Source organism: Leopardus geoffroyi, chromosome C1 (genome assembly GCF_018350155.1).
Source record: "Leopardus geoffroyi isolate Oge1 chromosome C1, O.geoffroyi_Oge1_pat1.0, whole genome shotgun sequence".
NCBI classification, from domain to species: Eukaryota; Metazoa; Chordata; class Mammalia; order Carnivora; family Felidae; genus Leopardus; species Leopardus geoffroyi.
Genome location: NC_059328.1, coordinates 95963318 through 95978268, shown reverse-complemented (window position 1 = coordinate 95978268; position 14951 = coordinate 95963318). Strand labels below are relative to the sequence as shown.

The 14951-nt window shown below is 45.3% G+C and overlaps 1 protein-coding gene and 1 long non-coding RNA gene across 4 annotated transcripts in view; one reads left to right on the top strand and one right to left on the bottom strand.

Moving 5' to 3' along the window:
- The window catches only part of CTTNBP2NL (CTTNBP2 N-terminal like), a 53161-nt gene extending 49539 nt beyond the window's left edge, over positions 1–3622 (bottom strand). Inside the window, exon 1 of one of the 2 annotated variants that reach the window (XM_045478655.1) lies at positions 3518–3622. Coding sequence is in view for 1 of the 2 variants with exons in the window: in XM_045478653.1 (XP_045334609.1) it covers positions 3518–3571 (54 nt within the window). In the remaining variant the exon portion in view is untranslated. The remainder of the gene's footprint in view (positions 1–3517) is intronic. The other variant, XM_045478653.1, reaches the window with a different exon arrangement.
- LOC123598454 overlaps positions 1746–14951 on the top strand; it is a 110929-nt gene continuing 97723 nt past the window's right edge. For both annotated transcript variants that reach the window (XR_006712610.1, XR_006712611.1), the window contains exon 1: positions 1746–1870. This is a non-coding gene — a long non-coding RNA (uncharacterized LOC123598454). The remainder of the gene's footprint in view (positions 1871–14951) is intronic.

Here is a 14951-nt window from a genome sequence, read left to right as displayed (position 1 = left end):
CTATGTCGCAGTTGAGGAAAATGGGATATGGTGAGATAGAAAACTCTGCCTTTGCCTGGGTCACATAGTAAAAGAGCCAAAGAGTTGGGATTTGAACCCAGGTTTGCCTTTGGAGTCTGTGCTGTCAATTTCCATACTCCATGGCCTCACAATAAATAAGCCATTTTCTCACTGAAATGCTCTGAACTGAAACTTAGAGGATGTGATCTTTAGTTATTAGCAGCAAACATTCAGGAAATAAGAAAAAATAGCCTTTAGAAACAAGCTGACAAGCCATTCCTGGGTCAACCACCACAGACGGGACAGATTTCCTCTAGAAACAAACAAATAAATAAATCTCTGCTTCTCATATCATGCCACCAAACACCAATTCAATGGCAATCCCTCGAAACACCACTCTACTCCACTCAGAAAAGCCAAGAATTCCAATCCTGTTCTGCAAATTAACTGGTAGCACTGCAAACATGATTTTGCAAAGACAAAAATCCACTGTAGACTGAACACATTATGCCCACCATAATCAGTTTGCATGATTCTTTTATTTATTTACTTATTTATTTTAAGAGAGAGCACATGCATGCGTGGCAGAGAGGGAGACAGAGGATCCGAAGCAGGCTCTGCACTGACAGAGCAGAGCCTGATGTGGGGCTTAAACTCCCGAACTGCAAGGTCACGACCTACGCTGAAGCCAGGCGGTTAGCTTAACTGACTGAGCCACCCACCCAGGCACCCAAGTCTGCAGGATTCCATTCAGGAACCCAATACTATTCGTGTCCCTATTCATGTATTTAGGGCTAGTTCAGAAAAGCACAAAATCAACTAAAAATTCACTTAAAAAAATTCCCAAAGTAGCTCAGTAACTTGTCAAAATCAAACACTCAGAACCTGTTCTTAAAAAACAGCAATCAGTTCCTAGTGTGCTCTCTTAAATTTACCTCATTCCACTCAGGTCAGATTCTTAGAAAATAAAATCCTAAAATGACTAGCAGTGATTACATTAGCAAGTCTGCTTCATATTTCATTACAGCAAAATTATACATGTAAACATCAGACATTTTCGTATAGGAAATTCAGCATTTTAAAGTCACTTAAGATACTGGAGTTTCATAAGACATCAGATAGGGAAAATAAAGTTACATCAAGGCAAAAAGAAGTGGGCTGCTTATCCTAAGTTTATACCTTATCAGTAATTTGTCTTTCTAGTCTACCCTAAGGGGACTGCTTCAAACTAAATTCAACAAACACTTATTAAGTCAAACTATGTCCCAGGCACAGGGAAAGACACAAAGCTTTTAAAAAAATTACTACTACCTGCTCTCAAAGAATTTATAATTTAGTGACACAGATTGGACATATACATAAGTATCCTCTGCGTACAATGTTTTTCTTCACCTAATGACCAAACAGTTGTTGAAAAAGGCAGAGGAAGGATTTCCAAGACCCAAACATGTATCAGACGGGTCTTGCTTATTATGCCAAATAATCAAAGAGAATTATTTGCTCTTTCCTCTCTGCTCATTAAGGCCCTGGTAATCACCCCTGCTTTGGTTTCTTTAGTCTCTTACCTTAGTTTATTTTCTGTTCTCCACTCATGTAATAAGATATATCTTTTTGGGATTTCCTGTTCTGCTTTTAGCTTTTTCCGCTGCTATTGCTGGGGGCCCGTGTCTTACCCTCCTATCGCAGTACACTTTGTGTTTGCTGGGGTGACCTACCACACAGTTTTTTCTTTGTGCTTTTTTATTGGAGATCTGGAAACAATCACGGAACAGATCTGTGAGCACTAAGAGTGGCTCTGAAAACTTCGAATCTAACTATTGAAAACTAATAATCTTCCGGAAGTCTACCTTCAGAAAGTCTAATCAGGAAGGTAAGAGACGGCGTTATAATTGCCTGCTATGATTCCAACTCCTTGCATCTCATTGCTATAAGCCTGGCTACAGAGAACAGTAGTAAGATGGACTTCAGAATGAGAGCAAAACAATGTTAAAAAATACGGCAAATATTAATACCTGGAAGTGCTACCAATAGATGATTACCAATAGATGACTCATTGTCATTAACATCAGGCTAAAATCATCAATATTTTGCACCTGCTGAAATGAAGGTCAACTTGACAAAGCCTTTATGAGCACAATACAGAGACACTTCTTGGTAGTTAGAAGTATGTAAATAGCCGGAATTAACCTTGCTTTTATTTATCCTGATCTCTGAGATTTAAAACTTGCTCTTACTTTTCATCCGCTAAATGTTGGTAGGTGATACTGGTCTTGTAAAACCAATCAACAACATCATGTATGTATTAGTTTCCCCTGGAGGGAAAAACCCACCAAAAAAAGAAGGGCTAGAGACTAACCAAAGGCCTAGGGACCGGATTAATCATAAACCTAGATGGCTGAACCTGAATTTTCCTCAAACACTTCCTGTCTTTTGTTTCAACAGAACTACACCTTCAAGGTTAACTGCAGTCTCCCTGAGCAATGGACCAGCCCACCCTAGAGTGGGAAACACTTATTCCTAATCCAATGCTCTTTATTTACTTATCGACACTGTTTTAACAGAAAACACGCTCCTATTCACTGACAGTCAAACAATATACACTGCATTCTACCCACGAAAGGCCAACTCTGCAGATATCCAACACACCCACCTCAATGTTAAACATAAAAGGATGGTTTTAAGTTCCTAGGGCAGATACAGGATAGAAAGCAAAAATGAAACGCAACCCAAACCTAAAAAACCCTCGGAAGTTAGGTTCTCCCTCAAGGAACAGACTGAGGGAACCTTCCACTGAGGGAAGGTACCTTTAAGGGTGATGGGGAAGTGGGGAGTTACTATTTCTCCTTCCTCCAGAGTCTAGAACAGTCCCAAAGCGGGTGAGCTCTCGATCCCTGCGCCCCCCCACCCCCACCCCGGGAACAGAGGATCCGAGGCGCTTCAGGAGGAGGGCTGAGGATCAGAGAATGGGGGATGGGAAGAACTGAAGTGGGGGAAGGCCGCTTCGTCTCTCAGAGCTGGTTGTCTAGGTCGGATCTTGATTTCTGCTTCGCTCACTTCTCTTTTTTGGAAAACAGTGATTTTATTTTACGCGTGAAACTAGCTCTGATCCCACTCTAGCGAGCAGGGACAAGTGTAGGGAGAGATGTCTGGCCTCCCGGGGGGTACAAAATGGGGGCGGGGGCGGCGGCGGCAGCCTAGAGAATGGAAACCTGTGCGCCCTCCCCAAGACTGAGGCGCTGGGCTAGAGGATCCCTTAAGCGAGGGGTGTCAGGAGGGAAGCCCCTTCTGCGGAGCTGGGATTGACCGGGGACAATAAGTAGCTGCGACCCTCGGAGGATGAGGAGCCACCTCCTCGGGGAATACCGGGAGGCGGAGGAGAGGGCCCCGCCCCCTCAGGGGATGGGAGAGAGTGCCAGTTGGGACTGTGGCGGGACGACACCGGTAGTCCTACCCTTGCTTTTCTCTCGGGAACCCGGCCTCCCAGCCACCCCCAAACCCCAGCCCCGGCGGCTCCTACCTCTTCCCGGCGCTCCGGGCTCCGCTCCCCGCCGCCTCCGCCACCCGCTCCCATCCACAGCCCCCGGAGACCCCGCCCCTCAACCGCCAGGCGGGGGCACTGGCATTCGCCAGGGCCAATCGTCACCTCGCTTCCTCAGCCCAGGCACCAATGCGCGCGGGCTGGAGGAGGGGCTTCTCCAATGTCATTTAGGCTCCTCCCGGGGCCCCAAGATCCCTTTTGTTTGGGGAGAGCCAGGCTGGGATTGAGCTCGCGTCACTTCCTGGAGGAAGCGCCCTCCTCCGGCCCGGGTTCGGGGGTGGGCTCGCGCCCCTCCCGGCTCCGCTTCTGCAACTTTCCACACCTTGCGTGCGGCTTCTGGGCATCGCGGTGGCGAGTGTTTCGTGCTTTACCCTACTGGTCTGGGAAGCTTAGGAATGGCGGGCTTTGGGTGCCCAGATTGATTGGGCATATTAACGTTTCATTTTATCCAAAATGTTAATCAATAAAGTGTCCTTTTGGTGTCTGCATTAGAATTAGTTGTTGAAAAGCCGGTAACGTGGCTTTTCTTTCTCTTGGACAAGCTTGTGGGTGTGGTGCTAGAAGCTAGAGCGCAAAGATAGTAAACCTGGAGACAGTCCCCGCCCCACCCTGCCCTTCTTTTCCCACATTACGTTTGGAAGAGAACTACTGGCACTGGAGCCCCCGGCGCGGGGATACTGGGTAGCACCTGGGAGAGCAAAACCCGGTGGGACCTACCTTCCAGGCAGAAGTCGAGTAATTGTAAATTAGTCTGTCGAGGTTTTTAGTCTCTCCAGGTTGTGCCGGTCAGATGAGGGGACATCTTTGTGTCCTTGGCCCCATTATATTGTGGGGCAATGGCGTTTGCAGTGAAGCTGGAACAAAGGACGGTGTAGAGGATGCAAGGAATGTCTGTCCCTTCTTGTGAACACAGGAATGCAGATCTTGCTGGTAGCAGCTAGCCCTCCTAGGACCAAATAACCCAGAGAAGGAAGAGGATGCATCCCTAACTGAGGTGAAGGTTTCCAGATTCCTTTTCCATAGACTGCACTCCAGTTCACAGGTTGATTTAGCTGGTTAAAATAATAATCATATTATTTTTAAAGGTTATTTATTTTTGAGTGAGCGGGAGAGGGGCAGAGAGATGGAAAGAGAATCCTAAGCAAGGCTCCTTGCTGTCAGTGTAGAGCTGGATGCAGGGCTTGATCTCAGGGACCAGGAGATCATGACCTGAGCCGGAATCAAGAGTTGGTCATTTAATCAACTGAGCCACCCAGGTGCCCTAATAATAACCACATTATTTAAAATACAATATAATAAATACTTACGATACAGTTAAATATTTACAATGCATGAATATTGTATTGCTTTTAATACATTATTCCTATTCACAATGATTATTAAGCAAGAAACTATTAGGGAAATAGAATTTGATGAGGTTTTTTTGGGGTGCTAGTGGGGCTCGTGGGGTCCAGAGCTGACGGACGAGAAAGAATTCTTGAAGTCGTCTTTGGTGCAAAAAGGTGATTTTATTAAAGCACGGGGACCAAGAGGAGAAACTGGTAATACACTGTGGAGTCGGGGAGGTAAAGTCCAGGGGAAGTTTCCAGTGAGATTTTCATATGCTAAAGAAGACTCTTAGGATACTGGAGGCCTGGCCATTGTCAAGCTAAGGTTGTTTCCCACCCCCTAGCAAAGTATTAGCATCAAGATAGCAGGGAGTTCCTGTAGAAACAGTTCGCTCTGCCTGCCTCCAGTATTTGTCAGTGGGCTGCAGGTTATAAGGAAATTTAATTTTATCTGCCATTTCCTTCTGCCTTTGTTTCCCACTTCAGTATTCGGGTAGGCAGACTTAGTCCTTAAGACAGATACAGCTCAGCCCTTATGCAGTCTACAGCCTGATGGAGGATGTGGTCAGTCTGTGCAGTTACAGAGAAGTTTGAAAGAAGAAAGCCAGAATTTATCATGTCATCACAGTGGCAGATATTCTCATATGATATCTTACTTAATCTGCACTACTATATGATAAATCTTTCCTATCTCCCTGAGAAGATAGAAATTAAAAGAAATCAAATAAGGTCACAGAGCTAGTAAATGGCAAAGAAAGAACTTCCAACAAGGATGTAGGGACTCCAAACCTGTGCCATATTCTGCTTGCCCGCACACTGACTCTCACAAGGAGGACTGGTCCAGAGAATGGGCCTGAAAGACTATAAAACCACCATCAGAGCTAGAAAAAGGCTCCTTGCTTGCCTGCCCAATTGATTGTAGGCCTGAGAGAGTCATCTCTATTTAAAGGACAGCAAGACTGTGCTGAGGTGCTCAACAGCAGCCCAAGGACTTTTGAAGTAATGAAGTGTGAAATTCAGAACTGAAAGACCCCGTTCCTTGTGTTCAGGAGACTGATGGTCTGAGAGGTGGGATGAAGGCCAGGCACAGAGTAGGTGCTCAATGAATACTGACTTGACTTAAAAACAGAATGTCTGGAATGGTTAAAAACATGGACCGTGAGGTGCTGGAATCGGCCGACACCGACAAACTTGAAAAATCCCATTTCCTTCTCCTCCCTTTTGCCCTGCCTCCGTGTTTGCAATGAGGAAGTGCCTCATTGCCTGACAATGAGGCAGATGTGGGAGAACAGGCTATTTTCTGCTAGCTTCTGAGTCACTCTAAGAGTTGTCCTAGTGAATCAGCTCCTCCCTCCCTCCCCTCCTTTCCTTTGTAGCTATTAACCCACCACCACCCATTCTACTCCCAGGGGGACTGGGAGGGCAGTGCTTTGTGATTTACTTCCTTTATGGCCACCAGCAGCTCCCCTGACCCCCTGGGCTCTCTCTGCCCATTCCTGAGTGAGTGTGGGAGGACCTAGCAAGAATGACATCATCCCTGTGTGGTAGGAATCAGAGTCCTGAGGGTGTTCAAACTGCTTTCCTTTTCATTCATCACCTCTGGAGGTAGTGGACAGGAGGAGTTGGTGACCTTATGGAGACCCTTAGGCTGCAGTATCAGAGAGTTCTGGAGTTTTGTGATTTTTCAATACATAAAACATGTAAATAAATTTAGAATCTGGTACAAAGGTGTACACAGAGGTAGAAAGTGGGTTCATAATAATACCTTAAATTTGTACAACATTTGTATATCTATTACTTTATCAACTTGCCAGTAAATATTTATTAAATGCCTACAGTGTGTCAGGCAACAAATTCATAAGAGGTGGTAAAGATTATAGATTGTGTCAATTTTTCTCCAAATAGGTTAACTTCTTGGGTAGGCATTCCATAAATGTTTATTTGCTGTTTTGCGGAGGTAATGATGGAATAGACTAGAAGGGCTAAACTAGAAGAAAAAGAATTTAGAACTCTGTTGGAGTTCTCCCTCTTCACAAGCCATATGAGTTTCCTATGGCTGCCGCAAATTACCACAAACTGGATGGCTTAAGACAACAGAAATTTATGCGGTGCCTGGGTGGCTCAGTTGGTTAAGCGTCTGACTCTGGATTTGAGTTCAGGTCATGATCTCACTGTTCATGAATTTGAGCCCCACATCGGGCTCTGCATTGACATCATAGAGCCTGCCTGGGACTCTCTTTCTCCCTCTTTCTCTGCCCCTCCCTTGCTTGTGCTGGTTGGTGTTCTCTCTCTCTCTCTCTCTCTCTCTCTCTCTCTCTCTCTCTCTCTCTCTCAAAATAAATAAATAAGCTTTAAAAAAAAAAAAAGACAACAGAAATTTGTTCTCTTTCAGTCTGGAGGCTCTAAGCCTGAAATCTAGGTGTTGACAGGCTGGTTCTTTGGGGGAGGGAGCTCTGAGGGAGGATCCATTCCTTGCCTCTCTCCTAGGCAATCCTTGGCATTCCTTGGCTTATAGCTGCATCATCGCAGGCTCCGTCTCTGTCTTCACATGGCCTTCCTCCTTGGGAGTCTTATGTCTATACGTCCTCTTCTTTTCTTATAAGGATAACAGTCATATTGGATTTAGAGCTCACCCTGATGTAGTAGGACTTCATCTTAACTCATTACACCTGCGAAAGCCTTATTTCCAAACAAGTTCATGTTCTGAGGTTCGAGGTGGACAGGCACTTTGGGAAGGCGTACATTCAAACCAGGACACAAGCCTACTTGACAGAGTAACCTTCCCCACTTAACTCCATTTAAGTTCATCAGTAAATGGCATGAAACTAAGGAACTGATTCCTGAAGATCACTTTGTTCTATGACTGTATGATAATTATATATACAGGAAACATTTCTCAAGTCTTTACTGTATGCCAGGCACTATGAGATTGCTTTACAGTTCATCTCATTTAACCTATAAAAGAATCTCAGGAGATAGGTGTGAATATTCCCATATTACAGATGAGGAAACTGAGGCACAAAGAAATTCACGGCCATGGAATTCATAAGGGATGAATATTAGATATTTACTCAGATCTGATTCCAAAGTGTACCCATCATAATTACTATGCTCTATCATCTTTCCATCATGCTAGATGGGAATATGGGGAATGCAACAAATATTTTAAAATTTTGATTTATGGACCACTTGGAGTTGAGTAGCAATCTTCCTGCAACTATGAGTATATGAGTATAGTTTGAACCTATTTAAAACAAGGGAAAGCAAGAGAGGAGGGAGAGGGTGGATAGCAATGGAAATTTAATAGAGAAGAGGAGAGCCATGGGCACTTACCTGAACCTCAGTTTCCTCATTGGCAAAATAGAATAGTTCCTTCCTACAACACCTGGTGGTTGTGAATATCCAAGCGAGATGATGGACATGAAGGTATTAGATAAACTGTATGAGGGATTATTATAAACTGCCTGGGAGATCTTGCTCAAGCTCTTTCTTCTCTCTGGCCCCAGCCCTTCAGCTAACATCTGGGGCTCTATAAGACTTCTTCTAGCTGTGACGCACTGGGACCTACTAAGTTGCTGCGGGGCTAGATGTAGAAGTTGTCGTGACTGGGAAAAGTGGCCTGTCTTCCCCACCTCCCATTTTCTTCAACCCCCAGGGGGCTCCTCCACCAGGGGATCCAGAGAGGGTAGCCTAGAAGCCAACGAGTGCTCTCTAGGCCGGTACCAAGTTGAAGCAGGAGAGGAGATGTGCTCTCCACGGATCCCTGCATTTCCCCCTATCATCTGTCCCCACAAAGGCCTTTCTGAGTATTCCTGAAGCGTTTTCTTCCTGCTTGGATCATCCCAACTGGGCGACTGGGGCATAAGAGTGGAGAGATTCTGGGCGTGGCCCTCACTGTGTTCTCGAGCTTATTGCTCCCCCTAGTGCCCAGAGAGGAGTCCTGCAGCTGTCGCCTTCCCTCTCGGCCATCCCCGTGAGTTTCAGAAAGGCTTCTCCCCTGACAGTTTTTCCTTTTATGGGTGTGGGCCAAGCGCACAGCAGGTAAGGTCTCCAAGGACCACCTGCAGGGACAGATTCTCCTGATTTCTAGCTAAATATTGTGGCCAGCTTGGCCATGCGGGAGCAGGCACACTCTTATCCTGGATTGTGTGGGGAAGGTTGAGAAGGAAAGGGAAAGAAATGTAACACTGAGTGCCTACCTTGTATCAGGCAGGCACTGTGTCAGGAAGTTTACTTATATCACATGCATAATCCTTGTGATCTCTACATATGTAATCCTTGTGATCATCCTAAGAGATAATTATTATTACATCTACTTTTTCGGATAAGAAAGCAAGTTCAGAGAGGTGAAGTGTCTTGTCAAAGGTCACATAAAAACAACAATAATGTGGGGCACCTGGATGACTCAGTCGGTTGAGTGTCTGGCTTCAGCCCAGGTCATGATCTTGCAGTTTGTGGGTTCGAGCCCCGCAACGGGCTCTGTGCTGACAGCTCAGAGCCTGGAGCCTGTGCCTGCTTTGAATTCTGTGTCTCCCTGTCTCTGCCCCTCCCCTGCTCATGCTCTGTTTCTCTCTCTCTCTCTCTGTCTCTCAAAAATCAATGAAAACATTTTTAAACATTTTAAAAAACCAACAATAATGTTAATAACATCAACCGATTGTTTGGTGCCTACTCCACAGCAGGCACATTATTTCTTTTAATTCTCACCACAGACCTTTAAAATAATCACTATAATCTCTATTTTACTCATGAGGTCACTGAGATTTAGGGAGTTTAAGAAAGAGGTAACTGAGCAGCTCGACTGAGGTCAAAGAGTGAGGTCCTCTGGACTCCAATCCCACACTGCTTCCCTTGTACCGTTGCCTCACAGAGCCAGTGGGTGGTAGAGGCAGGTCTGAGCCCAGGCCTGTGTGACTCACTATTCTTTCCATTGTGGGGGCTGCCTGGTGGCCCTTCCCGAGGACCAGGAAACTAAGAGCATGTGTTTTGTTTTTTGGATATCCAAACTGGAGACAGGATGGCTATGAAAAAGCCAAGGCAAAAGTCCATAGGATCTTGGGGAAATGCATAACTGGGGTGGCACCTTGGGAATTGCACTATGGTATTCTGTTAGGCGCCTTGAGGAGAGTACCCAGAGGTCCCTGAGTCCCATCTCCCTCATCCTACGTGGATGCTATCCTATCCACATGCTCCCCTCAAGTTGGTGGGCTAGGACGATGAACACAAAGCTCACAGAAGAGCAAAAGAGAAATGCAGATGGAGTGCCATCTAGCCTGATAGAAAATTCTTGGAAATAGATGGGATAAACCATGGAGTTCCCAAATCACCCAGCCAAGTTCCCAAGGATTGGGGTCATTTTTAACTCATCCCCATCACCCACAAAAGACAGGTTAGTCATAGGCCTCTGGAAGAATACTCTATGCTGCTTTGAAGGAGTCTCAAATTTTCCTTTTCATTCTGATCTTTGAAATTATTAAATTATTATTGAAAGACATATGCCAGGTGATGAGCTGATAAACTGGTTGATGTTATGTTTGTTACTTCCAAATATAAATTTCATAGAGGCAAACAGATGGAAAAAGATTTCAGTTCCTTTTTTTTTTTTTTTTTTTAATAAATTGACTATTTCATTAAAGGTTAACTCTTTCCCTTTCTTCCAACCTCTCCCCTTTCTGTCTCTCTTCCTGTTCCTCCTCTGTCCTAGGTGCCTCCTTTCCCCCAAAGTCTGGAGCCAGACCCCTCTGCTATGCTGAATTGTCTTGCCAGAAGCGTTGAAGCTGACTGGAAGGCTGGTCTTGTCTTCCCCTCTGTTTCCCCTTCTTCCCTACACATGGCCTGACATTAAGCAGAAAGTACTTTCTGTGCTACAGCCAGAGACAGAGATTCAGCTTGGCCGAGCTGCCCTACGGTTTCGATCTGATGAAAACCAATTACACACTTCCCCTGGCCTGTTATTTCAGCTGAGGCACCACATGGTTGGTTGAATGGGTCCTTGTTGCTCACAAAAGGGAGAAATATTTGTAGGGAAAGTAAATGACCCAGTTATGGCTGCACCATCATTTCTAGGCAATTTCCTAGTAAGTGGCCCTTTGGAGTAGGCTGGTGCTAGAAGCTTCTATGCCTTCATTTCCTGCTTCATGACTCCAGCTAGGTCCCTGCAGGGTCTAGTCTGCCCTGAACAAAGTGACCAGGGGACCCAAGTTGGAAGGAATCTGTACATTGCTTATCCCTTTTTCTTTCTGCCACCTTGCCTTCTTTTTGTGCTCCTTTTATTCCTGAAATAACCATTGTGTTCCCATCATCGTTACCACAAGAAGTAACACAGTTCTAGGCCTCAGGGTACCTGTAGTCTTGGGGAGAGGTAGACTTGTGGGACTTGTTGACCCCAGTTCTCCTCCTTTCTGTGACCACACTTTCCAAATGACATCACTCAACCCACTGTCTTACATCATAGTCGGGATTCCTCCAGATGTAAGGGACAGAAAACTCCATCCAAACTGGCCAAAGTGAAAACACATTTCAGTGGCTCATGCATTGAAAAAGTCTAGTACTAGGCTGTCTTCAGATGAGCCTTGATCTGCCTTCTCAAAAATGTAATTGGGACCAGGTTTCTCTCTCTGTATCTCTCAACTCTACTTCTGTGTTGGTTCTGATTTCAGACTTGCTTTCTTCCTCAGTTGGCAGTAAGCATAGTGGTTCCAGCTTAATACTCAGTCATATTCGTCTCCCTCTTTCCCAGAAGTCTGAGAAAAATCCTGCTCTGTTCTCTCGGCTCTGCTTGGACCGGATGTTCATCCCTGAACCTATCACTGTGGTCAGGGGGAAGAGTTGCTTCAATAAGCTAGATCTGGGTCATGTGCTCTATCTGGAGCTCTGGATTAAGTGTGGGGAAAAGCCATAGCCTCAAATGAAAATTCATTCATTCATCCATCCACCCGTTCATTCATTCTTTCATTCATTAATTCATTTCTAGAAAAAATAGGGATGGATGTCTGGGAAACAAATAGTGACTGTTTTATTACAGATTTGAGGGTTTGTCTCATATTTGCTCTCAGGTTAATTTGAGCTGCAACCTGTTTCTCTAATCTTGCCCCAGCTCTTGGCCTGGACTTTCCCTTCTGCTGGTCATTGCCGGAGACTCTAGGATGGCTAGTCTTTGTCCTTTCTTGCCCAAAGCACTACTGAAGAAAGACTCTTGTGTATAGCAGCTTTTTATTGAGGATTTGGGGGACCTGGGGATGGTGTGGGCAGCGTTGAAAAGGCTTTTAAAGATTAGAGGTTCTCAGATTTGAGGGTATATCAAACGACCTGAAAGTCTTGTTAAATTGGAGATTGCTGGGTCCCACTTCCAGAGTTGAAACAAAAATATATTGAGTTCCTGTGTGTCAGACACTAAGGCTATGGTGGTGGCCTGCTCCAAATTTTCTCTAGCTTTGCTATGCAGAGCAATCTAATTCCTTATTGCCCAAACTTTTCTCATCTCTGTCCTACGTGGGGGGCTCTCACTTTTCATTGCCAGAGGGGCCCAGGAAGTTGCTTTCCTCAACAAAGGACTCAATTTGTACTATCTGATGGAGGTCAACTGACTCAAACTGCAGCCAGCTTCCGTGATACTATGTTTCTTTATTTTCCCATGGTATCGGCAAACAGGGAATGTTGGTGAAGTACCATGCTGGGGGTATTGACTAGGCATAGCTTCAGAGGCACAAGAGAGGGAGTGGGATCTTCAAGGAAGAGCTGCCCGACTTTAGTGTGAGCATAGCGAAAGGAAGTAACTTGAGAACCAGACCTACTAGCTGTGGGGCCTGACCGTGCCACTCAAATACCATGAGTTTCAAATCCCTTATCCATAAAACTGAGAAAATAACGATGTGTTTACTAAAGGGTTGTAGTAAAGATGAAACAAGACACCAGGACACTTATTTATATCTCTTTCTCTCTAACACCAATCTGTCACCAAGCCCTATCAGTTTTACCTCCCGAATACTTCCAATGCTAGATCTGCTTCTACCCTCACCTCCACCTTAGTCTGTCCACTGTCCTGTCTCTCTAGGACAACAGCTTTGTCTCCTAAGTGGTCTTCTAGATTCATCTCTGGGTCTTCTGGTCCATTTTCTACAGTGGGCTGAGTAGATTTTAAGAAAACACAACCTGAGCATGTCACCCCCTTCCCTCCCAATCAAAACTTCGGTGCTCTTAGGACAACTGGATTCACAAAGCCTTTCTTACTTGGTTCCTGCGTATCTCTCCAGAATCATCTAGTGCCACTCTGCCCCAGACAACTGGTGACAGACCATTTCCTTGAACAAACTTTAGTCAGGTTCCTCTAAGCCCTCTTGCCCCCTCCCCAGCCTCGCTGAGCCTACATAGCCAGTTTTACAAAAATCCTGCTGCGCGTCAGTTTAGGATGCTATCGGGCATGATACCCGATCAACATCTTCATCCCCCTTCTTTGACATAGAGGTCCTTGGTGTGCCTTTAGCAAGAATCCTGTCAAGTCAGTTTAGCAAGAACCCCCCACCCCCACCCTCTATGTGTCCTCTTAGAAATTTTCCTTCCACTGTCTCCTCACTCTGCTTGTTAGCATTTGTCCATTTGGATTTAGAGTTGAACCTGATCTTTCTCCCCTATCGCCACAGCCTTGACACCTGTTGCAATAGTCCTGAATAAAGTTTTCCTTACTGTGTCAACACATGTCAGGCTTATTTTTTTCTTTAATGCTGGCTGCTTTTCCGTTCCTCAGAGTCTTTGCTGATATTCTTCTGTTTTCTCGGGCTGCTCTTTCTCTCCTCTCTCTAAAGCCTATACATCTGTCAGATTTCACCTCCATGTCACGTTCTCAAGAGCATTTCCTCAACCCAGTAGAGTGACTAGGTTCCAGTATATTGCCTTCATAGCATGTGTCATGATTCGTAATTATGTATTTGTGCAATTATGTTGATTAACGTGGCTTTACGTAACTCTTTTGTGTGCTCCTTGAGGGCAGGGAGACCATGTCTATTTTGCTCATGATTCTTGTCTCTAGTACTTTCACACAGGACCTGGCACATAGTATAAATGTTTGTTATTGAAGGAATGAATGAATGAATACAGGAAAGTGTACTATATAAAAAAGGTTCTCTATAAGTCATTTTTCCTAGTCTCCAGCTGTGCTGATACTCCTGAACACTGTTGGGGGAGATACAAACTTTTGTGGCTTATTTCATCTACTGCAAACCTTCCTGGGGGGAAACCTTGGGTCATAGCTTTGGATGTGCAAGGTGTAGATGGCCCTCCTGAAAACTCCCCTTAGAATGATTCACTCCTCAATGTCTAGAACAGTGCCTGGGACTTGGTGAACTTAAATAGATGACCTGGGAATTGACCCACCTACTGACCTGTTTGGGGGATTCCCAGGAATACTGATAATTCCCTTGAGACAAGTTGTCTCTTGGGTGGATGTTAATGGACATGGTTTTAGGTCTCATTCTGCCCTGATGGGCGCCAGTCTAGCTAGAGATTCCCTATTGGGAATAAAATACACAAGGGGTTTTACTAGGTGCCTACTGCTCTAAAACAGGGAAATGGCAATATGAACTTAGTAAGATTTCCCATTTCTATGACTGCCCTCTGTTTTCACGTTAGTGTTTGTTGGTAGAACCGGGGGTAGAGGGAGCCAGGAGGGAGAGGATACAGCACGAAAGCAGGGAGCTAGGTGTCTGTTTGGGGACCCGACCCCACTTTTACTTCCTTCCACTTTCTCCCTCCCCTCAGTGCCAAGCTTTCAGAGACTGCTTCCTGCTCCCCATTTTCACCTTCCACCTTCTCCTCATCTCTTTGAGGCCTTACCCCTGGCTTCCCTGTGCAACTGTGGTTTCCTAAGGTTTCCAATGACCATCTTGTTGATAAACCATGCGTATGTGTCTGGGCCCTACCTTGTGTTCCCTGAAGCTTTGGACACTGCTCTCCTTTTTCTCCTTTTCTTGGTGGCTATGATGGCACCTTGCTCTTTTGGCTGGTGTCCTGCCTTTCTTTCCCATTCTGTATTTCTCACTTGTATCTGTGTCTCCTCCAGACAAAAGCTCCTTGAGGGCAGGGACTCTGTC